General features: G+C 40.9%; 4 protein-coding genes across 4 annotated transcripts in view; 1 reads left to right on the top strand and 3 right to left on the bottom strand.

Moving 5' to 3' along the window:
• Positions 1 to 5,508, bottom strand: part of LOC136447857 (uncharacterized) — a 30,113-nt gene extending 24,605 nt beyond the window's left edge. The window contains exons 1-4 of the mRNA XM_066446969.1: positions 5,305 to 5,508; positions 1,830 to 2,016; positions 1,164 to 1,402; positions 342 to 484 (exon numbers count right to left, since the gene is read on the bottom strand). Coding sequence (XP_066303066.1) covers positions 342 to 484; positions 1,164 to 1,402; positions 1,830 to 2,016; positions 5,305 to 5,398 — 663 coding nt within the window. The 5' untranslated portion in view covers positions 5,399 to 5,508. The remainder of the gene's footprint in view (positions 1 to 341; positions 485 to 1,163; positions 1,403 to 1,829; positions 2,017 to 5,304) is intronic.
• Positions 5,509 to 10,592: 5,084 nt separating this feature from the next.
• LOC136447797 (galanin receptor type 2-like) lies at positions 10,593 to 12,274 on the bottom strand. Its single transcript, XM_066446857.1, has 2 exons — positions 12,142 to 12,274; positions 10,593 to 11,650 (listed from the first exon to the last, which is right to left on the bottom strand). Exons 1-2 carry the CDS (start codon positions 12,256 to 12,258, stop codon positions 11,357 to 11,359), a joined length of 411 nt encoding a protein of 136 aa, XP_066302954.1. The 5' UTR covers positions 12,259 to 12,274; the 3' UTR covers positions 10,593 to 11,356.
• Positions 12,275 to 14,440: 2,166 nt separating this feature from the next.
• Positions 14,441 to 19,298, bottom strand: LOC136447796 (G-protein coupled receptor 54-like). Its single transcript, XM_066446856.1, has 2 exons — positions 18,883 to 19,298; positions 14,441 to 14,602 (listed from the first exon to the last, which is right to left on the bottom strand). The coding sequence occupies exons 1-2, from the start codon at positions 19,204 to 19,206 to the stop codon at positions 14,441 to 14,443; spliced, it is 486 nt and encodes a 161-aa protein (XP_066302953.1). The 5' UTR covers positions 19,207 to 19,298.
• A 3,648-nt stretch (positions 19,299 to 22,946) lies between these two features.
• Positions 22,947 to 26,813, top strand: LOC136447232 (G-protein coupled receptor 54-like). Its single transcript, XM_066445949.1, has 3 exons — positions 22,947 to 23,273; positions 25,853 to 25,988; positions 26,539 to 26,813. The coding sequence occupies exons 1-3, from the start codon at positions 22,947 to 22,949 to the stop codon at positions 26,811 to 26,813; spliced, it is 738 nt and encodes a 245-aa protein (XP_066302046.1).
• The last annotated feature ends 391 nt before the right edge of the window (positions 26,814 to 27,204 follow it).

Genomic DNA, 27,204 nt, shown 5'->3' with positions numbered 1-27,204 from the left:
AAGCTCAGTACGACTCCACAACACACAACATTGTTATCAGAATTTTATTGAAGGAATATGGTATGCCATGTGCTTAAAATCAAACGGATCAAATGTAGATCATGCGGATAAGGACAACCATATACATAACAAAATGACCAAATAAGTCTTGCATAGGTAGAATCGACTACCGACCGACAGACCGACAGCCCTACATACAAGCATGCATGCAGACAGACAGGCAGACAGACAGACAGACAGACAGACAAACAGACAGACAGACAGACAAACAGACAGACAGACAGACAGACAGATAGCCGTAGAGACGGACCAAAAAGGGAACGGAAGTACGGCAAAAATACCTGATACAAGGCCAGCGACCCCCACTGCTCGACCATTGGGTGCCTGTCGTGTTTGATGTCTGCACCATCTCCAGCCGTCCAGGCATCGTAGACACTCTGTCCCGTTCCGCTCACAGTCGCGAACACCCGGTGCCAATGGGGGACTTGAGAAATAAAGATACGGATAAATGTTTGAAAGGAGACACGAGAGAGACTTTTATGTTCTGTGGTCCCTATATTCGTTGTAAAGATCTAACAACTCAGAAATGACATCTACTGTTGAGCTGACTCTGAAATTTATTCCAACTGCCATGCCATGCGAGGCGGAGTGATACAATCTTGCTTTGGTTGATGCAAGTTACTTATGTCAAAGGTTTGCCTGATGATACGGTAGTGAAAGTTGCTTAGTTGTCAGTTAAGTATGTCCCATGAGAAAGTAGTGCAGATGCTTTAATGGGTAACAGAGACTAAGAAATATGGGGTGGAGATCATGCTGGTTTCTCTGATCCTAGAACGCACACACGGCGTCAAAACCATGTAAAGCACAGATCCTAGAACATTGACACTGATGCAATTGTTGCGCAATAAAACCCTTCATTCATTCAATCATTCATTCATAGAACCCACACATGAATCCGCAACCATGCTAAGTACAGTTTCTAGAACGCACACATGACGTCACACCCATGTAAAGTACACTTCCTAGGACGCACACATAACGTCACAACCATGTAGAATACAGCTCGTAGAACGCACACGTTACGTCGCAGCCATATAAAGTACAGCCCCTAGAACGTAAATATGACGTCACAACCGATAAATAAATCAAATGTAGCGGCCTACCCGGAAATACTTGTACTTCACACAGGGTCAGTACTCGGCTCGTTCCGGGAAGACGAACGCCAACGTACCGTCCCCGCATCCCCTGACATGAGACGGAAACGGACGCTACGTTCGTGCTGAATTGATGATCCCCACCACACTCTGGGTTCTCGTTGACTTGGTCGGAATGCCCGATGTGGATGTTGAAGGGATTGATTCTTTCCCAACAACAGTCATCCTGACGGTTATAGATGACCACTCTGCAGATATTGAAAGCAAAGCGATAACACTTGAGTTTTTATATATTCGAATGAATGTTCTTAAACACTATATTTAAAACTTGTAACCTTTGCAATCGTAAAGGGCACTGGAAGTTGTATACTGAGCATTTCCTTGACCAAGTTTTGATTAAGACACAAACCAGAAGCAAATCATCCATTCAGATTTAAAGGACGCTGTGCTGTTGGGCCTACATGTCAAGTTTTGAATATGGTGTTTAAAACGATTATTCTAATATGTATAATAAAAGTCATGACAAGTGCTATCGAGTTTTGAAACCTCCACGACTGACCTGAATTTGTTTAAAGTGTACATACCCAGTGTATTTGTTTGCTTGCTTGCACTTGATGCTTATGTATAAACATGTAAATTGAAAGGACTAGTGGACTTTACCACCAGTGTACGCACCTGTCAATACTATACGCTTGACCAAGATCCACCCACCAGGAGGGATTATCTTCTCCGTCGGTGTGTGAACAGGAAGCAGACTCCCAGGTCGTTTGGGCGTTCCCGTCTACGGCGCGGCTGGCAGCCCCTTCACCCCGCTCCCACAAACTTGTTTGGTGCGCTGTCTTACCCTGGGCAACATTGGCACCTATAGCAGACAAGATGACTATCATAAGCAGTGTCATATTTACATCGATGACTCGGGTTCAACAAATAGTTTTCCCTTTCCAAAGCAGCTACTTTTTTCCAGATCTCAACTGTCTTTTCAGGCAGCGGCCCGAAATACGTCAATTTCCGAACTTCGTTGTGTTTACGTTCCAGAGATATTCGATCAGATTCCTAAAGCATGATCAATGACAGTTAATGAAAATTTAGTAGTGTCGTTTACCGGAAGAAGTTAACTGCGGTGCGTATAGATCATTTTGATACGATACTTCGACAAAGAGAGCACAAAGGCATGATAACGTTTGTTCGATAAAAGTGTCACCACATATAAACCGACCGGTATCGTTTATGCTTTAATGATGATATCTTGATGATATTCACAATTTCGTTAATTTGATCAAGTCTCAAGGGCCCCTCTCACTGGGATGCAACTAGTTGGCGACTAGTTGCAAATGACAGTCGCCAACTAGTTTCGCACAGTTGCCAAGTAGTTGCCACTCGGTTTCCAATGAACGCCAATTCGTCTCCTGCGGTTCCGACTTTTTTGTCGATTAAAAAAAAATCGCAAGTGGTGACTGGACGCGAACTAGTTGCCAACTATTGCCAACTAGTTGCTAACTAGTTTCCAATATTGGCCCCCTATTTGGAACCATTAGTCGCCAATAGGTCACCAAACGGTGTCATTTATTTTGTAAAAAGTAATGAATGAGTTTCAAGGTTTGTTTGCTCTAATAAATCTATAAACATATATCATGACATATACATGATACACATGATAAACCAAAATTTGGTATGTCGTTCGTGTCAGTTCGTTTTGATAATTTCTGTCCCTGTAAAAGTAGTCTGACGTTATGCTTATATTTCATAATGTGTTAATCATGTTGCGCCAAATATCATAAGTGAATATCCTTTTATCACTATTAATTTTTTTTATGCGTTTTAGTAATTTTACATTGGTTTTCGATTCGGTAGCAACACTGTGGTTTCCGATACCCTGCTCAACAGGGCTTCATTTGCAAATGCGTCGTGCGTTAGTGTGAGTGCTAGGGGAAATTCCTCGGAAACTTGCCAAGTCACCAACTAGTTGCATCCTAATGAGAGGGGGGGCTTAAGGCACATATTTATGTTTGGGATGGAGAAACATAGGGTGATGCTGTTATGCTGTCTTGAACTCTAATTAAACATTACATAACACACACATTATCTAAACTTCTGATAGGATGTTTTTCATGGAAATTATAATGTTGCATAAATCATAATATGAACGTATGGTCAGCCTACATGAGGACTGTGTCGTATACCGAAAACGACGTTTTTCATCCATGCTATATTCGTAACACCATAGACGTATTTACGTTTGCTCAAGGTACCCTTTATAAGACGGAATTTGCCATAGTTTTGCCCCCAATCGTTTGAAGGTAAGTCTTGCCTATCCACGAACATGGTCGTCATTTTGAAATTGTTTTCTTAACTCGTCATTTTGATTCTTTTGCGATACAGGCTATACAATTGTAAAACTGTTTTCGCCTCTCTTACTGCAGTATTAGGAAACATATGGGGTAACCTTTCTGAACACGAATCCGTCCCATAAGGTTGAACAACGTGCTTTTAAATATTACCGCTCATGCGTTCTCTGTGAATCTGTGGAGCGCCCCAACCCTTTCTCTGCTCATTACAAAAGCCTGAATGAAGTCTTTGCTGTGCGTTTGTCAGGGAACGTATTGACGTTACGTTGGTCAGGGCAACAAAACGTTAACACGGACGATAGGGTTACTAAAACAGCAAACAGGTGGCCTGCCCACTCACAGGGCTAAGCGTAGCAAGGCAGAAAGCAAGCAACGAACGGATGGCCTAGCGTAATTGGATTCAAATTAAAGGCTCCCGTGCACATACGACAAGAACACAAGAACAAACTAATAGAATTAGCAAGATATAAGGAGCCGCTTATGCTTTAGGTACGAACACTAAACACATAATCTAACGTATAGAGCACACTTCAACTTGTGACGGTCACGACATCAGCAATAGCAGCCTGTGTCCCACGTGTATTGTACCGTTGCAATTCCAATGAAATCAAATTAAGTCAACTTGGTCTTTGCTTTAACAGTAAGTTTAAAAAGGAGATACATGTATTGGCTACTTAGACGATAACATCACCCTTACCACAAATGTAGTTATTCTTTTTCCCAACATTAAAAACAACGGTAAAATGCATGAATTTGGAAAAAAAAATGGTGTATGTAAGTATGCACTCTATTTGTGAATACGAGAAACTTAATTGATTCCTAGAAAGTCACTCTAAACTTTCTAGGAATAAATTAAGTTTCTCGTATTCACATATCGACCGGTAATGGATTTGCTTAGTCAGTATTCAGCTTACATGTACTCCTTCATGTGTATTTCAAGAAGTAGACCGAAACCAACTCCTAATACACATCAAGAGATTTTGCGGTCAAATAACCAAATCAAAATGACCATCGTCATCGCTGCTTGGCTTCATAAAAGTTTAGATGATAGTCTAGCTCGACGTCACTAACATTGCAAGGGATGTAACTTCATACGTGGGTAGTCCTAGTTATTTTACATGTTAAAGTTAAATTTAAAGTCCTCCAAAGCACCATCTCCCTTCCGGCAGCCATGGGCCACACAACTTTGTACAAGTCACTACAGCAGGGGGCTAGTCCACTGGTAGTGGTGTATGTTTAACTACCGTACTCTTTCCCAAATGCTTAGTGAGAAAGCAGAGAAAGTAGCATGTACCATCTTTAGAGTCTTTGGTATGACCCGGCCGGGGATCGAACTCGCGACCTACCGTATGCAAGGCGAACACTCTACCCACTCAGCCATTGCACCGGTCAATATCTTATATGGCTACCCTGAATACGCTTCAAACACCAAATCAGGGTTAAGAGGTCCTTCTATCTGACTTCATCAAAGGATATATTGGTCATTACTTACTTACTTACTTACTTACGGGCTTTAATGTTGAAGCCGACGCTTGAAAAGAAATCGATGAAAAAGCAGAAAATCAAAGAACCCATTGCTTCGAGAAACCAAAATAGATTCAACATGCAACTCAACTTGAACCTTGAATGGGGACATGCAACTCAACGATCAAGGTTGCGTGAAACTGCAGGCAGCTAGTTACAGTACGTGATCAAGTTTGTTTGTGTGTCTAACTTTTATTTCATTTAGGACCATGGTAAAAACTCGTACCTACAGCACTCGATGACATTTCATTTTAGCACGTGAAGTGAAGGAACAAACCTACCTCCAACGGTTGAAGCCAAACATAACACTATCAGGCAGAAAGTCTGGATGTAAGAACTTCCCATGCCGAAACTTGTCCTGCTTGGCGAGACCATTGCTTGAAGCAAGTGTTAACTTTCTACATTTAAGTTTCAGACGTCTTCCACACACGTCCTCTTGCTTGAACAACTTGTGGCGTTGTCGTCTAGAGTTGCGGAATGTCACAGAAGTCCCATGTTTTTACCACTGCGCAACTACTGTGCGCAGTGTTTTTCACCATTTCTTTGTCACGGCCATTTTATGTATAATAGTTAGGATTTAGTCACGACATATTTGTTTAGTAGACGGGTTTATCATGCCTTGCATGTCATTACAATCACAGGAGTTGTCTACAGTGTCAATGTTTAGGATATAAACATATGATGACACATACAAAAAGGCTTGAGTGACAAAAGATGACAGGTCCATTAAGAATTAATTAGGCGTAACCAAAGAAAATGTTACGGTCGGTAGTACTGCACTATGCCTTTTGGTTGGTTGAGTGGTTCTGATTGTGAAGAACCTTGTTCTTTTGACTATTTTTAAATCAAAGGTGTCAAAGACGACATTCTTCGCACAACTGTTTTGGTTATGTAATTGGGTAAATATTTATCGGTCTCCTTGCATGTCATGACCTTGTTTTCTCGACCTTGCACTATTTTCTGCCAGAAATTTTACATATAAACACCCTTTGGCGGTTGTCATTGTTAAAGAAGCATTCACTGTCATTTCCGTGACGAGCCTTTTTAGCGAGGAAATGTCATGTTTGTTTTGCAAGGGTCACAATCCAAGCGGTGTGCACACATGTAGAAGAGAGTTTAAACATGAGCCGCGTGTGTAGTGCTTGCATCGAAGCAAAAATGCGCGTAAAGGTTATCTTATATGCTTGAATTCGTAGGGGCAATGGGCTGTTTGTTATTCACTATGTTTAAGGCATGGTATTGGAGGGCAACCTGTTATACACCTGGGTGGAGTAAGGAAGGTCATGTGAAGTAACTTTCCCAATGCAAGGACACAACGTCTAGTCAGGTATGATGGGAATCGAACCCATGACCTCTCGAATCTCGTGTCCGCTAGCATAGACACTCGTCCATCCGATGCCACGGAAGGTGATACAAGGAGTAACTGATGGAAGGTGTCCGGCCTATTGAGAATAAACCGACTGTAGCAAAAGAGTGTTACGGTGGGTTTAGCGAACTACACCTATCTGTTTTATAATACAAATGCAGTGCTACAAACTCTGACACTTGCTCAACTTACAGATTAACATAACATGTTATTCATGTTTAGCTTTTTAGGTAATCTCTGGACAAGCTCCTGTGACGAGTCGGCTTTCTCAAAAACACCCTTACCCGTGCAACTGGCACTAGTAGCTATAGTATAGCAAAATGTGTCTGGGGAAGGGAGAGCTCGTGGACTCATAGAATCATAAATCATCATGGACGTAACCGCCATTGACATTAATCCACCGGGTTACATAAATCCGTCACGTTGAAAAACAGTGGGCTTAAAAGATCTCCAGTGTAGCATCCCTCAGGTATACAGTTTAGATGTACAGGAGTGCATTATACTGGGAGACGTTGGGTTGGAGATCTGTTTGGACGTATCTTTTTCGGGTGGTGGTATTAGGTATCCTGGTGGTGTTGATGTTAACGGGAAAATGTTTTTAAAAAAGGATGGAAATGTAAGAGGAATAAAGCTGATTGCGCATTTGAACTGAAACAGATCCAAAATTATGCTCATACTTGTAAATCATATGTTGAAATGCTTAGACCATGACAAAACACTCAGCCAGCACAACAACATTATTTCGAAGATAAATGTGTATTCATACCGTGACCATCACACGACATACTCAGCGTTGTGGTTGGATCACAGACAATACTTCGACGACAAAATTGGTCCCTCAAATGGTCGATAATCAATGCGTCACTTAGTGACACTTATTTACTCCTGAATAATAACCACATTAACGCATAATTTACCTAAATCCGATGCGTTTTTCAGTAAGAGTTAATTGACACCAATCTTGGCAAAAGAAGAAACCATCATTTCCATTATAGGGCAGAAAGTTTTTGACCTCGTCGTCTCCGACTGCAGTTTCATCGAAGCTTTTAGACAGTGTTCTGAACACTAGAATATTTCTGCTGATGTATTTAACACTTTTCTTCAATAGCCCAATAGCAACTAGGGTTACACAACGGATTTAGACGAACTAGCGTTATATATACCTTTTAGTACATAAATTTTACATACCACGAACTTGAAACGTGTTGCACAAAATTCATCAATGCCACATAATATTAGACAAATTCATAATCGCATACATTTGTGTGTTACATACTTCCTAATATGATCATTATATATTGCTAAACACGAATCAGCTGCCACATATTATACTTTGAAACCGGAAGACATAACCGCACTGCCCTGGAACAACATATAGGTCAATACTGTATAGAATAAAAGATGAACATCATTTTGTAATAGAGAGAACAAACTTTAAGAGAGAACTGAGCTTTATAGACTGATACAACCTATGCTCCCCTACTTCATACACCTCATCAATATAGACCAATCTATATCTTAATTAAGGGTTAATGACCCGCCCCAAGGTGTATATCGCTCACTCGGTGGTTTTATGAGGTGGTTATAGCACATGACCAGGCGTTATGACACCATATACACCGAGGAAGAGGTGGGTCATTAACGTTATTATCATATAGCTTATCCAAACTGACGCATATAAGAGTAGACAATTTCTGTTTGACGCATAAATCCCTTATACTATTAAGAATGCATTTCAGAATTCACATTTGTCCTTTTTTAACAGAAGATGATGAAGAATATGTACAACTGTTGCCTGATTTATTTATTTCAACCACACAGGATAGGAGTGTCGGTTTCAGGTCAGTCAGAAAATGTTATCTTTGAAGAATCTCCCTGCAACATGACCTCAGATAAACCTGAATAGAACACAGGTTCTTTGGCCAGCAGGAAATGGAACGCGCGGAACCTTAGATAGAACGTGGTTTCTTTGGCCAACAACAAATGGAACACGCGGAACATTTTTGGGAATTTCAAATTTGCTTTCCCTTTTTCATGTATTCTAAGGAAATTTTTAGGAATTCTAAGACAATAAAGATTTTTAAACAAGGTTAAGAAAAAGATTCATCAAATAGATACCCCCTCTACAAAATGCAACGGTTATAAAGATTTTTTAAACAAGGTTAAGAAAAAGATTCATCAAAAAGATACCCCCTCTACAAAATGGAACGGTTGTGTTCTTACATGACGTCAATAAGTGGTGTGTTATGGCGTGATAACAGACCACTTATTGTTGGCAATGGAGGCTTCTGATTGGTCGACGCCATCTACCTATGTGATAATGAGTTTTAATAAACCATTGATTGTTAACCATATCTGCTCTCACATATTTACCATTACAAAGAAGTCGAATCCATGTAGTAATTTGACAATGTATAGATGTATCTGTATACTATTCTTTTGTTGCGACCTGTACTTAACCCAGTGGGTATATGTGTACAATAAAGGTATTCATTCATTCAATACAATCTAGTGACAGCGCTACCCGGACAGATAGACTATTATACACTTACATAAGGCTACATATCATCATAGCACTACAAATTTACGGGCAACACACTAGATGATAAGTACAGAAACATCGTCATTACAACGCTGCACTTACACACAGCGATAGAGCACGAGTCAGCGCATCTCGGCCAGGCAGTCGAAAACGCTAGCACTTACTGCCTGAACACGGCATTACATACCAATCAGGTACGAAATCAAGGTCAAGTCGAAATCAGCAGAAACTACATTATATTACCACCGACTCACTTTAAGATATTTGAAGTCCGCATAAATGCGTAGGATTTGAACTCGCGTACCTTCAAATCAACATGTACACTTACATGTACGTAATTATGTACATGTCTAGACTTTAAGTGTTTGAGCTAAATGGCTAGAGTACGTTCCGGTGATCAACCTCAAACATTCTGATTTGTAAAAAGAATTCAATTTTTTGAACTGGAATGGAATTCTCCAATGTGACAGCTGTCAATGTATTTACCGACGAGACACTGAAAATATGGCATTTGTGACGAGAAAATTTGAAGCTGACTACAAAGAATTAAAGATAATGTAAGTCCGTATAAATACGTAGCATTTCAACTCGCATACCTTCAAATCCACAGGAGAGGGCATTTGCACTTAGGTATTTACATATGTTGGTGGCGTTGCCATGTCTAGCCGTTAAGCATTTGAACACAAATGCTCTTAAAAATTTGGTCTGATCCGAATCTTAAGTCGTGAAGAAAGTATTATGCTATTTGGTCTTCAAAGACTGGCTTCTTGAACGATTGTCGTGGTGTGTGCGTATATATATATATATTTATATACCCACACACCCACACATATATATATATATATATGTGGGGGGGGGGTGTGTGCGCGTGTGGGTGTGGGTGTGTGCGCGCGCGCTCGTAAGAAACATACTAAAGACCATACAAAGCACCTGTGTCCAGCTACGGCAAACCTCTGAAGAAACCCTACAATAATTACTGACGAATACGCAATGCAAGCAGGAATCTAAGGCCAGGCCGATAACACGCGGGGATAGAGAAATAATGAAAAATTATAAAAAGCATTTACTGTGTAATGTTAATGAATCGTCGTTTTCAATTTCTGCTATTTACCATATCAAAGCTATTTCAGATGTCAAACTAAAGTAAATGATTCAAACTAAAAAGCTGTTTCACCTCAAAGAAATGGATTTACAGAATATATTAACCTTTCAAGGTTAACACAATCGTAGTGCTGTTATTCCAACTGACAGGAGTTTATTCTAAGCTACAGGCATGAGATGGGATTACGGCACTTATCAAAGGTCTTTGATATAAATATTTATTATATTTCCCTCGATACCACCGCTGGTGTGAAAGTGATTTCCTTTACCTTTTCCAAGAAGCTTTGCTCAGCGTTTGTGTATATGTGTATTTAATTTCTAGTCGATAGAAAGATCCATAAATCATAATTGATAACGAAATATTTGATCCATTGTAAGTTCTATCAAGATTGTGTATTGTTTTTGCAAATGTGAGCCTGAACTGGGGATTTTGAAGTTACCTACTCACTGTATATGCTTTCAGTTTTAAGAATTCAAATCATGAGATCTTATATGTTATAGGCTTTTAGATGTAAGATAGAGGTATTGGTGGGGGTGGTTTTTTTTTGACAAGCTGGAGAAGAAAGCTTCCTTAACTTAGCCCGCCCTGTACCCTTGACATACACACGCAGCTTCACCCTTACCTGACCCTTTTACATCACTCACACTTTCAAACAAATAGAATCCGTCTTTGTATTTCCGTTCCCGTCCCCATGAGGTCTCCGAAAGTGCCCTTAACACTCTTATCTCTGACTACAGGAAATTCAAGCGAGCACTCTCACCAATGGGAATTTTCGTTTCTTCTTGACATGCCATGAATTATTTCTAAAAGCTTTTATGTCGACCAAACCTTTTGTCAATCAGAAAGGAATGATATTTGTTCATCCCTGGAAGCCGTGATCACATAAACCTTGAGCGTATGTGGATTTATCTAAAGAATATTTTTGGGATACACCCGTTCAAAATGAATTTGCTTTGTTTTAACTGACTATGTACAAACATGTATATTTTGGGTACACTGGACATCATTTGTGCTATTGTGGGTCAATGAAGGGTGATGTTCTGATAGTTAATGCATGGGTACGGGTGGAAGTAACTTTGGTACTTTCCCTTTTTTTCAATATATTGATATGAAACAGTCCATTTTCGCAATGGAGAAAGTGAGTGAAATATGCTGCATTTGCTTGCCAATGTTGCCTTAATACTTTCTTGTTTGGATCTTCAATCCTTTGAAATATCATACGAGCTGCAACATCCGTAAAACCCATGGCTCGACTCTTCTAACGGGGCATCGGAATTTCAAATTGTATGCATTTTGAAGCTCACTGAGTAATAGGGACTTTCCTTACTCCTCGACCTCTAATATATCCCATTTGTTAGACGACACTTGCTTAACGCTCCCCTTGCTGACGCCGGTAGAGCGGGAAGAGGAGGATCCGCGGACCGAGATCTTTGACGCCGCCGTCAGCGTGGTGGTGTTGTAGCTCTGTTTGGACGTGACCTTGGTCTTCTGCGTCAGGTTGAATTCCTTCGTGCGCTGACACATCTGTCTCAGGCAGTTGCGGAAGTTTTCCCCGACAAACGTGTAGACGAACGGGTTGATGGCGGAGTTGGCATAGCTCAGGAACAGCGCGATAATCTGACAGGGAAAAGGGTTGACGTTAGACTGCTAGATATAACACCCATGAAAATGGAGGTTATATTTTATTTTACATTTTAGGCAACTGCGTTGATTTCTCTCTCTCGCGCGCGTGTGTGTGTGTGAACTTGTCCTGGAACAACAGGGGCATTTATGTTAAAATTTTCGAAAGAGACCAACCAAAGAAGAGGTTGACGGAAATGTAGGTAGCTTAGACAGAGACGTAAACTGTGAATTCTGCAAATTAGGACCATGTTCGATTCAGCAATGAGGAAGGTCTATAAAAACCAAAGAGCATATCATGTATGAGCCTGCACAAAAGTTACAGTCGGTATACAATTTTCAACTCAAAATTTGCATGCCAACTGCACAAAACCGAAACGCATTCAAATAAAAATTGCGTTCCTCAGAATATATATAAATTGAATGCTAGCTAACGTTTAACATCATCCATTAAACACAATCATGATTGTCCATTGACTAAGACACACCTTCAGGTAGTAGACAGTCTTGGTGACCTTGTTCCGGATGTTGACCATGCGCCACAGGTTGAGCGCGTGGTTCGGCAGCCAGCACAGGGAGAACAACACAACCACTCCGATCACCATGAAGCTGATGCGTCTGGTCTGGAAGGATAAAGAATTCATAAATTATGAGCATTATTTGGTGTGAGGTTTTGCAATTCTGCAGCTGGAAATATTTGAATTTATCATTTCCACAATTTTACCTTTTGTAAGATAGCTATCGCTTTGTAATAGCCATTGTCTACTGGCTGTATGTCACTCACAGCCGGACCGGTAAATAGACAAATATACAAGCTTGTTTTTACATATAGCTAACGGACGTATCATTCCCAAGTACATAGGACGTATGGTCAGCGATGGATCTACCTGGAGGGTGTGGTTACGGGGTCTGGTCTCGCTAGTCTTGAATCGGTTCCACAGCCGCTTGAGGATGAAGCCGCACATCACGGCGCACACCACCAGCGGGATGAAGTACGTGATGAGGACCGTGTAGATCATGTAGCCCTGCTCAAAGGTCGGGGAGGGCCACACGGGCCGGCAGTACGTGCGGATCCCGAACCACGCGATGGGAACCAGCTTGTAGTACATGACCATGGGAAGGGCAAGTATGAAGGATGCTGTCGTGATAGAGAGAGAAAAGAGAGAGGAGAGAGAGAGGGGGGGAGAGAGAGAGAGTGAGAGGGGGAGAGAGAGAGGGGGAGAGAAAGGGAGTGAGTGAGTGAGTGTGAGAGCGAGAGAGGCACAGAGAGAGAAAGAAAGAGAGAGACGATGAAATTTCAATCCACATCTGTACATCAAAATCTTAACTTTGTCACATGTTGTACTGCGCATTCAATTTCAGCCTATCTTTTATAACAGCAAAAGGTTAGCATTTTCTTTTTTTCTGTTGACTATAGCAACAGCTGCATTCTATCATATGTCTACATTACCTTTATCTGCGTTGTTGCCTTTCATGGTACATCAATAAATAAAATACACTTCTCCACATGAACTTTAATTCATTATCGGAACATTTCCGTTGATGTGCATGTGAACCGAATCGTAGCGTTAAATTCAGGTTCACCTGTCAAATATATTTTAACATGTGCAGCGTGTCCACAAGAAATAATCCATAAATCTAAAACAATTTACATCGGGGCTGGACGACCGGATGCCTTCAGCTTTTAATGTCAAGGTATCAAGCTTTACTATATACTATTAACGGTTCATGTAAGGGAAAAAATTGTTAAAAACTGATTAAAAGTATAGCCAGTACTCACATGGCATTTTTGTAGAATTTATCGTCAGGTTAATCTTACTTTTCTTGACTAACAATTACAAATGGTGAGAGCTATCACCATTCCAACATGTTAAACATCCGTTCCAGGTATCGCCCCCAGACAGGATGATGCATGGACGTATCTATAAGATGAGTTCTTTTCAAAACTTTCCAATATCCGCAATGTCTTTCCTCAGGGTTAGAGTTATTACACTTCTGAAATCTTTGAACATGAAATAATCATAGCAAATTCAGTGAGATTGATATTCGTTGTGTCCTGATGTCAACTTGCATTGCCACAGGCATGCTCATCTACCTAACACGTATTTCTCGTCAGTAGGCTCTTTGATTTTGAGCGTTTTATTCGCGTCGTGAATTCAGCAAGGTTTAGTTAATTTACGATAATTCCAAAATCCCTTGCCTGCTACATGTCGATAGAATAAATCGTTGTGTTGAGTAGACAGTAAATCTTTTTCCTCGGATATTTTGGGGTTCGGAGTCGATTGAATGAATAGGTAGAATCTCACAATATTCATAATGCTTGATTATTGATATTTGATAATAAACACGATTAATAACATAAACCTCCCTGAGGATAAGACTTGGTCCTCAAGAAACTGACTGAAGGGAATGACGAATAGATAGAAGGGGAGATTTAGACTTGCAGTGTGCTATTCACTCAACTGAAAGATCATAATAACTTATGAGATGTTAAGGGTCACATAGCTCTTAGGTTATTGCAATTGGCTAAAGTGATCAGACATAACTGTCAGAAGGTTTGACGTTACTCTATATTGGCTTTATCCACATAGAGCATTGAATGGTCATAGGTAGGGAAAATGTGTTGGTTTTATCTGCACACAAGTTAATTCAGCATTAACTTTTGCCGCAGTTCAAACAAGTTCATATACAACGGAAATTTAGTTCTGAAATACATTCGATAAATTGATTATTGAATAATGAGAACATATAGACAGTCTATGATCAACTAAATTATGATTTGTTTTATCATTCATTTCTGCACCGGTACCCACCGATCCATGTGCAGATGTTCAGGACGATGGCTATCCGACGCTTCCGGAACCCCAGGGAGCCGATGGGGTGGACAATGGCGCAGTAGCGGTCAATGCTCAGGATGGTCAGGGTCAAGCAAGTGGCCTGAGTGGTCACCTGGGGAAAGCAAATAGTAATCCATGTCGTCACGTCTTATACCCCCATACCACCAGGACGTCGCTCTCGCCTCACGCTTTCAGCGACCTCAAATTTAACAGAGCGCTCAACGAATTTCATAGAAAAAAATCTTTTTACGCTTTTTGTCTTTTCAGTCAACTTTATATTTTTCATGGTACAGTATTCCCATTATGAAATCAAGGATTAGACAAATCCGATTTAGGTCGCAGCGAGAGCGCAGTAGGATCGCTGTCTGGCGGAATACGGGCCTTAGGCCATCTTGATCTGATGATATTGATGACATCCTTTGTAAACCCTAAAACTGATGAGAAATCAAATAGTAACCCAAGTCGTCACGTCTAAGGCTATGTTGATTTGATTTTAGGGATGACGTTATTTGGGAACCCTAAAACTGATGCGAGTGTGCAAATAAAAAAAATGTTTGGCAAAAGGAAGTTGCCTTCATTATGAAATCTGCGTGGTCAGGAACGATGAATGATACTAAACACACAGGTATGGTATACAGAAATGTAGATTCTTCATTTCTTTCATTTCAAAAAGAAGTTGCCTTCATTATGAAATCTACGTGGTCAGGAAGGATAAATGAAACTTAACATACATGTATGGTATACAGAAATATAGATTCTTCATTTCATTCTTTGAGTTTGGAATTGACTTTGGCATTCTATGATATTAGTGTCCGTTTTCTGATATATGTTTTTGCTATTGTCAGCATGCATTTCCTTTTTTTGGCAGCTGCTTCTTAAGATTAACAGGATGGCCGAAAACTTTCCTTTTTTTGGAAACGGGCGCAAAGTGATGCGCGCGCGGGTCATCCATATATATAATCAAGTCAACATGCCTTACATTGTAGCTATATTGACTAAAAAGATGATCTAACGCCCGCGGAAATGGGGTATGTGAATCCATTATGTACTACGTTTGATAGTTCCCTTTACTTTAAGACGACTGCACGTAGATCTAAGAGGGAATGTTGACCTTTTTATCGACCTCTATTACCTTGCTTGCCGCAAGTCACATAAGTAAGATGTCTAACACAGCCCCCCTGATGTTCTTCTGACGCACAACATGATTACCTGTCAAGTGTCTTGAGTACTAAATAATATTGGAATCTCACTGGACCCGCGGCACGCTGGGGGCGTCACTGCGTCCTAAACTGGATTTGTGTTACCCTTGACTTTATAATGGGAATATCTTTCAGAACGTGCAAGTATGACCAAAAAGACAATAAAACACACAAAGCTTGAAAAAATTCATATTTTGTCGATGAAATTCGTTGAGCGTTTTTGTCAATTCGATCGGCCACAGCGACGCCACAAGCGTGCCGCGGGTCCAGTGAGAGGGGGGGGGGGGGGCTTTACTTATTGTCTGTGTGAATCGCACGGATACCAAGTAAATCACTAATCTCAAAGCAGGTGTGAAAAATCGTAACATTTCTCAAGCTCCCGGTTCCGATGAAGAGAACTTTTTTTGACAAAACTGAAACCTTCCTCGGCGACATAACTCCCTATAAGCTAGTATTAGAGACCATTGGCCAGTGTAAAAAATCACGTATCAGCGCACCCCCCCCCCCCCTCAAAATAAACGCCACCGCTCCTAGAAGTCTGCGAAGGAGGCTACACCGCTCCACAGAACAGAATGTTTGAGACCTTTTCTCTATCGCTCAAAAATAATATAACAGGCTCCTTGTAGTCGAGATTTAATGACCAGTACTGCGCCGGCCTCTTATCTATTTCATAAAGAAACTAGTACTTATCTATCTGTGCGCTCTTTAATACATATTCATAATCATATAAGGAAGGTATTACTTACACGTTAGTTGCCAGTGGTGGTTTTCAGTGTATTGGTTCACATTGAGCTCCTTACTATATATACCCGTAAACGTCTACTCATTATCATTTAAAGTGCTTTTAACCATCAGATGCATACGTATTGGATTTATGTGGAATAACGCCAGAACGATTATTAGAGATCCGATCGTGTTGAGGCGGCTTGAAAAGACCGAACAGTGTGATGTGGCTTGGCAGCTCGAGTAATATCATGGGTGCACATCACGTGTTTAACACTTAGTGGCTTGGTGGCCTTGTGATTAGGGTTGATGACTCCAAACCCTGAGGTACTGAGTTCGAACCCCTGACAGGTCCCGATAGTATGGCCTTCGGAATAGTGTACCTAGCTTCCGTTAAGGCTCATAGACACATTAGATAAAGCTCCCAATTTTGAGGAGAGCCACACCTCGAGCTCGATAAAGAACCCACCACACTTGTCGAAAAGACTAGAGGACCTTCCCGGTGTGAATGAATCAAATACATCTGCCCTGACATGCAGCTTGTTCTGTTCAGTGCAATCCTGGTGTACCATAAGGTTTACCGGGAATGCAATACAATAAAAAACACTTATTCTGAAAGTAGAGGGTCATATATAATAGCTGATTTTTTTAGCTCGTTCAACGTACGTTAGTGCTTTTGATAAAGTATTGATGTACTCAAAATGGCCTTTGATAATGGATAGACAACAACAATAAAATATGAATGGTGAAACTGTTTAATGATAATCTATTCAGTATTCCAACAGCGTACGTTCTCCAAAACGTGGCAGACTAGTTGACAGTTTATTTTTCAGCGATCTGATTAGAAAGTTTGCCGCCAGACCTTCATATTTCCACGGGCTTTCAGTTAGGATTTTTCCGCTGTCAGCGACGATTACAACTTTGCGCAACGCTGCCCTTTAAAAGACGTTCTGACACATGTCACAACCTGTGAAATGACTTGCATACATGGAAAGCCATGCATCACAAATGCCCTGCCAAACTGAACGAAAGGCCATAACAGCAGCCACTAGTGGTAATAATTCCAGAGCATTAAGAGACTTGGCAAAGACTTTGAGTTCAAATGTTCCGCTGCCAGCGACGATTACAACTTTGCGCAATGCTGCCATTAAAAACACGTTTAACACAGGGCACTTGATGTAATAGGATTTGCCTGCGTCACAAATGCCCTGTCAACGAAAGGCCACAATAGCAGCCACTACTAACATAAATCCCCAAGTATTAGAGAAAAAAGTCAGATATGAAATAACACGTCCCTTTCTCCTCCATGCTCGGCCCTATGACTTTTCGTGTGAATGTCCTGGTGGTAGTTGCGGATGGAATCAGCCCTTGTCTCTCTGTACCGGTAAAGTGTCATCATGAAGCAAACCCGTGCCCAAAATAAATTGTAGTCATCCAGGAAGATAATGACTGCTTGCAGGATCCTCCTGGAAAGCAAGGGGCCAGTTTCTGGCCTGAGCACGTAGGCAGGTAGGCAGGAAGAAAATTGTATCGACAAGAGAAGATGAAAGCTGTCAGGACTGATTATGGTTTTTGACGTTGTAACAAATGTTACGCACAGACCTGATCAGCAGCTTTTTCTACATCTACAACTGAGAGCCAGACAGCGAGAGAAGTATATTGACAGCCTTCCCCAAGGCACCCATGCCATACATACACGGGAAACCATTTCCCTTGTGCACTTGTCTCTGTAGATTAACTGCACAACTGAGCGAGAAACAGGGAAGAGTGATTACAGGTAATGGGTTACTGTAGTAAAATGGACGCACAAATGTGGAAAACCCGCCTAGTGAAGGTCTACAGCACACAAAGTAGTTAAGAAGTACGGCTCTTTGGACAGGCGCCAGTACAGTACTTAACCTTTTACATGGATGTCTCTTTTGGGTTCATTCTGAACGATAACTTCGGAGACATTTACTGTCGGATGCCTACCACCCAAACGTTCGTAATACATTTCAGTCCAGACTCAATTAGACACAGTTGCCTGCAGCTGGGTAACATCCGATTACTACCATGACCTTCCCAAAGTCTATATACACTGTATTATACCATCAGTCTTTTTTGCCTATCTGAGAGTAAGGCTAGAATTCGTCACTGAGAGGCAATATTACCTGACGCTAAGAAAGTGACCAAACATTCCTTGTTCGACATTCTTCTGACTAGTTACTAATGCTTACAGGCCTAGAAAAAAAATGTAATGATAAAACTGTAACTTGAAAAAGGAAACAGCCGGAAGGAGTCTGCAACGGAGGCTAGTCAAGAAGTACAATACTACAGACCATTTTTTTGCTCGATGGATGCAGCAATACTTAATTTCTAGTCGAACAATTACATCTGAAATCAGAAAATACCTTGAGGTGTAGATACCGCAGAGTTAAGTGTACAACTGGAGAGGAAGGTTTTCATAAGTCGTGTAGAGATACAAACTTACCTGCATCATATAGTTGACGAACTTGCACATGGACAGACCGAAGACCCAGGACGGTAGGATGTAGCTGGCCGCTGTGAACGGGACGCAGAAGACGAGGAAGGCCAGGTCTGTCACGGCCAGGTTCATGATGAAGTAGTTGGTGACGTTTCTCATCTCGGCGAAGCGAGCCACCACGTAGATGACCAGCGAGTTGCCGACGAAGCCCACCAGGAAGATGACTCCGTAGGCCGGCGGCGCAAGGTACGCCACTAGCGGCAGATGCACGCTGCCGCGCGCCCATGGTGCCGTATCGTTTAAAGTTACATTCATCGCGTACCTTTTCATTTATACATTGGGAACACCATAGATATAATGTGATATGTAAAGACGAAAAAGCATCGTTCTTTTCAGAAATCAAGTCACAGCACTGAACTTCAACTGAGAGAATGCCGCGTTCAAACCCTCTCTGTCTCTCTCTCTCTATATATATATACTAGTGCATGGTCTCGTGTCCAAATAATTGGCATGCGTCATACACTCTGAAAATTTCTTCTGAAGCCTCCAACCTGGTCTGGAATATAAATGTACTTCATACATATACAGTTGATTCTTGCACCTGAAACGTGGTGTGATGTCTGGAGAGAAGATTAGGTGTATCTTAAAGGCTATTATTCGTAAATTTTCCGGTTGGGAACATTTTAGATCATACAGAAATGGATAACGGTCTCTGATTTCTTTAACATGAATGAATAGATGAATAGAAAGAAAGAATGAAGGAATAAATAATGGATTGACAGAAGAACAAAAGATTACTGAAATGAATAACTGAATGAAAATAAAACGTGAAAAAATGACATGTTTATTACCATTTCATGAGCAATCATGTAGTCTAAATGTGACGTTATGATACAGACAATTGTGTGTGGATCAATGAACGATTGCAATTCAACTAGTTTTACATTTTCATCATATCCTTATTTTTCCATTAGTTCATTTTGATGTCTTAATTGTTGGCATCATAATCTTCTTGGTTTCTTTTATGCAGCCTTCGGGCAAAATAGATTGCTATCATGATTAATGTTATTTATAGAGTTCTTGCTTGTCGTTTGAGAAGGAATCCATGTAAAATAATGAATTACGTCACTACCGGGGGCTCCTCATACGTTTGTTGATTTGTGAAGCGTTAATGGATAAATAGATGAAGAGATAAGAGTATCATAAACGCACTCAAAATATCACGCCGAAAGTCTTCAGCGGCGGATTTGTGGCCTTATGAATATGAGATTCATAATATAATATAATATAATATAATATAATTTAATTTAATATAATATGATATGATATGATATGATATGATATGATATGATATGATATGATATAATATAACATATAGAACAACTTTTTTTAAAGGTTCCATGAATGCGTTTCAGTAAGTAAGTAACGAAAACTTTTCTACTTTGGATTCCACCATTACAAAAGCTATGATAGCTCGTTTATAAGGAAGATGATGAAATTGCTAGAAAGAGGACCAGGAATAACACGTTCAATCGGTCCCAATGCAACCTTGATTGGTGGTGATGCACAGATGCCAAAACTTCAATTTCAAACAAGTTTGTTGATGTGATTTGAAGTCACATAAAACAGTTTGCAACTTTCGTCTAACATGGATAATGCGTTTGATAAGATATATTGCTAAAACTTATTCGATTAGATTTGCCTATATTTTATTAAGTATGGCATACCAAAGTGATGTAGTATAGAGTTGTGGCCCTTAAAATCTTTTTACACTTCACTTAAAGACCATAATGTTCAATTCCTGCTGAGCTCGACGCCTTGACCAGCGGTGGTCCTTCGTTACATCTCCGTCGGCCCCCGCACGTCCTCTAACAGGTCCCGCTGTCTCCGGTACTTACGCTAACAGGTGATTTCCCAGGCATTTGGGCCCGTTGCCAGTCAAACAGTATTAGTACAGTCGCCTGCGAGTTTGTATTCCATTTCCACTAAATCATCGTATTTTGCACATGGCATCAACTGAAAATCCCATTTCCGATCTGTACACAATTATGTTTACCCTCACGGAAGGGAAACATATTTTTTCTCCGTTTCTGAGAGCTAGACCATGTTAAGGTAATAGTATGCATGTGACTACAAATTGTACTTTTCTAGTTACAATTTATGTTTGTTTGTTTAGTTTTGCACTTCGAGTTCAACATCAAAGTTGTGGACAATCCAGTGTTCGAATATCACCAGAAAGAGCATAATTGCTGCCGTGGTCCCCACAGAAAGACATAAATGTCTCGCTTTAATACCTAAATGTCATGCCGCGTCAAAACGTAAACATGTTGACAAACGAACGAAAAACACTCAAATCAGTTATGAACGGTGGTTGCAATCATGTCATACAATTTATGCCACTCACACTACTGTTGAATCGACATATATTCCCAGAACGCATCTGATTATCTACCATGCATCTATAATGCAAAAAAAAGTATTATCGGGTCTTCATTTTTCTTTCAGACAGGCTATAAGCTAGTTAATACCACAGCCACATTCTAATTGCATGCATTAGAATTTGATATTAGAAGGGATATGTGTAGCTTTCAGGATATTATGGTTATCATGAATTTTACGGAATCATCTACCCAGTGTGGCTTTAAGTTTATCCATGTGTATGCGTGTGTATAATGAGGTATTGTGGCACACGTGCCTTGAGGAATAGATGGCGTGTGCGGAATACAATAAAGTCATTTGCAGCCAATGCCCATATCTCTAAAGACATGCTGAGTATATCTAATTAGAGTGACTCCAGTTGACTCATTTAATTATCATCTAACAACGTTGCTTAGTAGGTATCAAGAGTGATCAGGGTTGTTCGCTGTTGAATCTAAAAGTTCTGGGTTCAAATCCCTAGAGGGGCCCCAGTGTTGTACCCTCGGGAAAGGCACTTTACCTCTATTTTCTCACTCGACTCAGGTGAAAGTGAGTACCTAGCTTCGGTCAGGGACGTCTTTTCAGATGGGACGTAAAGCTAGAGGTCCTGTGTTTGAGGAGAGCCACCTCTCCGGCACGTTAAAGAGACCACCACACTTATCGAAAAGAGTATTGGTCCTTCCTGGTGTGAGTGAATCAAACATTACAGTCTCATCTTACGCAGCTTGTACTATTGTGCAGAACTGGTGTTACGCCTTTAGCTAGTTGTGCATATAAAAAGAAAACAGTTAAAGATCGATCCTTCGGTCTTTGGGAACCCTCTGGATACTATTCCAAGTATGGTTAACGTATCCCAGTTTGTTCGCTACAGCTTCGGTCGGCATTGCTTCCTCTTCCCTTCTGGAGTACAGTTCAGTGCTACTCTTGTTATGTCATTTGGATCTTTCCTCAACACGTGCCCTTCCATTTCCATCTCCTTCGGTTTCCATACACTCTTGTTTACATTTGTTTGACAATTCCTCATTTGAAAGAGTCTTTGGTCAGAAGATGCGGATAATACTTCTTAAACCTTTGGTATGAAATGTTCACAGTTTTTGCAGATCTTTCTTTGCTATCCTCCAACATTCTGAGCCATGTAGTAGAGTTTACAGGACACAACTTTGGTAAAGTTTAAGTTTTTTTGTGTAGAATACTGCTGTGACCTCCATATGTTATTCAGTATGTGACATGCCTTTCGTTCTTTGTTAAGACAGTTTTTGATGTCTTTATCTGCACCTCCATCATAACTGACAGTACTACCTAGGTGTGTAAAGGTCTCCGTATGGGGCAGATTTTCACCGGTTAGGATATTCAAGGTCATGACCTCAGTTTTCTTTTGGCTTATCTTCAATCCAATTTTCAATCCATAGTTCTGCGGGGATGGCCCCAAAACTGGGCTCTTAAAAAGTCTCAATCTTCAAAGTTGGTCAGCGGTACTTTCAATGGAATAGTCCTCATTTTCTCTACTCTTTCATGTGTATTGTATCACTAGATGGTTGAATATGCACAACCATACGATACGTAGGTTGTTGAAATTAGTCTGCGACACGTAGAATAAAGAACAGTTCAGTCGAGATCGATTAAAGGTTGCAGCGTAACAAAATCTCTTCAAAATGGCTGTTGAAATCGTGGGAAGCCTGGTCAACGTCACTGGGAATTTCACCAGTCTGCTTGACGTACCGACAACGATAGAGGCTTACGTAGCGCCCACTTTGTATTCCATCATTTTCTTAGTCGGCGTTACAGGCAACTCGCTGGTTATCTACATCGTGGCCCGTTTCAGCGAGATGAAAACCGTCACAAACTTTTACATCGTCAACCTGGCCGTGACCGACCTGGCCTTCCTGGTCTGCTGTATCCCCTTCACGGCCGCGAACTACACTCTACCGTCCTGGATCTTTGGAGAAGCCTTGTGCAAGCTCGTCAACTACCTAAAACAAGTGAGTCAGTACCGATTTGCATACACCGTCAAACATCACGTACCCGTTCCAAACATCACGTTGGTTCCCACACCGTGACCTACCTTCAAAGAAACAATGCCACAGCTAGCAACAACATTGCACTATAACCTCCATGAATAATGTTTATGGTATGCCTTTGTGTCTGTCTGTCTGCTTGTGTGAATGTGTTTGTGTTTCTCTCTCTCTCTCTCTCTCTCTCTCTCTCTCTGCATGTGTGTATGAGTGTATGTTTTCTCTCTCTCTCTCTCTCTCTCTCTCTCTCTCTCTCTCTCTCTCTCTCTGTGGTCAGCCTAACTTCATAACATCTGGATATTTGGTATGTTTTTAGAAAATATTTGTTGTCTATCTAATTACATTTCAGATCAATAGATGTTTTTAACTATTTTGAAGCTAATCTTGGCTGGCTAGTGTTTTGACTATAGATAGAATAGCTACTTACTGGCTCAGATATTGTGAATAAATGGAAACAATATTTCCACCGTACGTTTGAAACTGTTGATCAGTAGAATCAATTTCAGAAAGGTTGGATGAAGATGAATACTGCTATATCATGGCACAGATTATAGCAAAAACTTATTTTAATATGGTATAGCAGTATTGAAAGTATGCAAGTCTGCTTCAAGAGTTTTGTTTCTGAGAAATGCTCTGCCCACTCCTTTTTAAGTGTGAATACGTGTCTTACCAACTCCCAGTTTTATAATTGGACTGACGCACTAGGTTTTTCTCTAAAATTCACGTCTTTGTCAGCGCAGCATGTTTTCCTAACTTCACAAAACTACGGTAAGTTGCACGTACATGAGACGTAGCCGTGGGAGGTCTCGTTATCTCGCGGCAGTGTTGTATAAGATGGTATAAGATACGTATATAATTAAACAAATGTTAGGACAACTGATATGTTAGAGTGTCAAAAGGACTCATGTGGCGTCTTCACTTCAAATCGCCAATTTTCCTAGCGGACATTTTCTGACGGGCCAGCCACGGGGGGCAACATGTGGAATAATTACGTCGGTATCACTTCCTTAACTATGTCTCAATCTGCAGGGGGCCATTCTACTGTTTCCACAGGGATCCCTCTCCCACTCTTCATGTTTGTGATTCTTCCAACTTTCTTTTTAATGACTTTGTGTAAGTCAAATTTCAATATACAGGATAGAACTAGAAAGGTAACATCTGCAAGCAAATATGAGAATATGCTACTTTACTGATAATTTGAAGTTTTTGTGACAGCCGACTGTCCAGGTCATTGGCCTTGTTTGTTTGTAATGGAAGAAGAGGGGGAAGAAACGGAGCAAAAACATTTGCTTAACTTTCGTAGAGGCAAATATAACTAGCAGTACTGTATCATTTGAACAAAAGTATCATATATCTAATTTGTTTTCTCCTGATATACACAACAATCGGGCGACCGCAGGAATCGTGCACACAAACTAAACTATTCTCTCCAAATTCTAAAAAGTGTTGTCCAATAGAGTATAGTTCTATCTCGAAATGAAATTCACACTTTCATTCGTCTATGGTAAAACCCATACTTATATCGCGTGTTTTCCTGGCAAAACACGTACCTCTATGATTGTAAACATATGATCATTGCCAGGAATGCATTGGCGGACGCATAAAAGCTCAAGATTCTTGATCCAGCGACTTATTGAAATATTTTACATTTTACAGCCCTGCGCCCTACTTTGATCATCTACCTGTTGATCACAACATTTCATCGGCATGATTGTAAGCTTCAGCAGAAAAACACAGCATGTCATTTAAATATATCTAATATACTAGAAGATATGTACATATAAGTTTTGGACTGCTTTGATCTAGCAGGAAAACAACAGCTTGCTATGTACGGGGGACGAAATATGTTCATCATTTTTTTTGGCCTGCTTTGATAAACAAAACGTAGCTCTTAACGGCCGTCCAATCAATACTCCGTGAATCAATGCAAGTTCCTTCTTCGGACTAAAATAGCCTCAGATTTATCTACCCTACCCAATTTGCAGTCCATCTGAATGAAAACGGGTACGATGCTTGGTAATATGTCGATGTTAGGACAATCTACAATCTTTTTTTTTTTGTACCTTGAAGCAAAATTATGATCAATATACGAACGCTGTTAGAATGTCGTCCTCCTCTGTTGAACAGGTGGCCTGATGTAACTTTGATATTACTTGTATGAAGGCTTATCCTAAGAATAAGGTTCTTAGAGCACGGATGTCGAAGTTGTGCAGACTCAAAAGTCTCCCAGGATATTTATTGAGTTTGGACAGAGTCAGAATTAAAGACACTGAACCGGATTACTCTATCAGAGGAGTGAAGCAGGCATTTTAAATGAGAGACCCTCGACCATCCCTCGTCAGAGACGGGGGCTGATACCGACTGCCAGGCACCTTTGACCCGTTGATGACGTCACACTTCCGCTCAGGTCAAGAGACGTACGCGTCGGGTCAAAGCAACTAGAGAAGGGCCAGAGAACTGGTCGAAAGTTTGTTAGTAAGCGTTTTATGTTGTGTACCGAAATAGCGTGTGAATTAGGTCATAAGTTTGATAATATTGTTTGACAGGTCGCGGCCCAGGCGACCTGTCTGACCCTAGCCGTCCTGAGCGTGGACCGTTACTGCGCCATTGTCCACCCGCTGGCCTCCCTGAAGTTCAGGAGGAGTCGCATCGCATTGGTCGCCAGCGTCTTCACGTGGGCGGGTGAGACCACCGTCTAATCTTCGGCTATGGCTGTATATTGTAGTGTAAATCCTGCAATTATTGTCGCTGCGAGAAGAGTATATACCATCAAAATCGAGTTTTGTATCAGGGAATATATCAAATATCATATCGTTTGGCAAACTGTCGAATATTGCTTATAAAAGCCATTGGATTAGGCTTTTTAGACTCTTAACAAGTACAGATCAAATATTAGGTTTTTGTAAAATATTCATTCTTTGGCTCAACGTACAAGATAGCTAAAGCAATATGTTTCAAGTGCAGTGTCAGTGAACTAAGCTGAATTGCATATCAACTTTATCAAGAGTAGGGTTTCCTCCTGGTATCAATTAGTTGATCAAACCTTTCCGTCTGGTCTCTGGGTTGACATCTTGAAAATATAATATTCACCTGTTGTTGCAACCTCTCCACAACTGTTGTGAAACTCAAAAAATGAATAAATAGATAAAGTACTAGAAATGTCCACACTGACTAGTTGTTAGAAAACTACATGTACTAGTTTGATATGCTGATTTTGTCTCTTTATTCACAGCTTCCTTCATTCTGGCTGTTCCTGTGGCAATCTACTACCGCCTGGTGAGCTTCAACTTCCACGGCATGCGCACGTACTGCCGCCCGGTGTGGCCCTCAGTGGCCTGGGAGCAAGGCTACATGGTCTACACGGTCCTCATCACCTACGCCATACCGATGACGGTCTGCTCCATCGCCTGTTTCTGCATCGTCAGGCAGCTGTGGAACCGCTTCAGGGAGAGCGAGACAGGGCCGTTATCCTCCATCATGCAGGTGAATGAGCGCGGAGGCCACTAGACGGCGATTGGGCTGCGACCACGCTGCGACCTAGATTGGATTTATGTAACCCTTGACTTCTTAATTGAAATACCATGCAAAATGTTAAAGTATTCGTTTTTTGTATCTATGAGATTCGTTTTGCGCTCTGTCAACTCGCTCGGTCGCAGCGCGATTGCAGCGAGGTCGCCGACCAAACGGAATGGGGGTGTGAGTGGTCTTACCATGGATGAGTAAAGTCTTAAAGTTAAAACCTTAAAATGGTTCTGCTGCGTCGGTGGGAAAACGCAAGGATGTGTAGAGAATCTTAGAGGCGCCTTGGTGCCCATACGACTTATCCATGTCTGTTATCGGTTTACCTTTCTTCCATTCCAAAGCGGTTTTCTTGCCTTCGGACAACAGAAGTACCATA

Source organism: Branchiostoma lanceolatum, chromosome 13 (assembly GCF_035083965.1).
Source record: "Branchiostoma lanceolatum isolate klBraLanc5 chromosome 13, klBraLanc5.hap2, whole genome shotgun sequence".
Lineage (NCBI taxonomy): Eukaryota > Metazoa > Chordata > Leptocardii > Amphioxiformes > Branchiostomatidae > Branchiostoma > Branchiostoma lanceolatum.
This window is presented reverse-complemented; position numbering and strand designations above follow the sequence as displayed.

Excerpts from the sequence above, each read along its gene's own strand:
- LOC136447797 (XM_066446857.1), bottom strand. The coding sequence starts at position 12,258 with ATGGTGATCGGAGTGGTTGTGTTGTTCTCCCTGTGCTGGCTGCCGAAC. Across the intron at positions 11,651-12,141 it reads AGACTGTCTACTACCTGAAG|ATTATCGCGCTGTTCCTGAG; the intron begins GTGTGTCTTAGT and ends TTTCCCTGTCAG.
- LOC136447796 (XM_066446856.1), bottom strand. The coding sequence starts at position 19,206 with ATGAAAAGGTACGCGATGAATGTAACTTTAAACGATACGGCACCATGG. Across the intron at positions 14,603-18,882 it reads TCGTCAACTATATGATGCAG|GTGACCACTCAGGCCACTTG; the intron begins GTAAGTTTGTAT and ends TGCTTTCCCCAG.
- LOC136447232 (XM_066445949.1), top strand. The coding sequence starts at position 22,947 with ATGGCTGTTGAAATCGTGGGAAGCCTGGTCAACGTCACTGGGAATTTC. Across the intron at positions 23,274-25,852 it reads TCGTCAACTACCTAAAACAA|GTCGCGGCCCAGGCGACCTG; the intron begins GTGAGTCAGTAC and ends ATTGTTTGACAG. Across the intron at positions 25,989-26,538 it reads CAGCGTCTTCACGTGGGCGG|CTTCCTTCATTCTGGCTGTT; the intron begins GTGAGACCACCG and ends CTTTATTCACAG.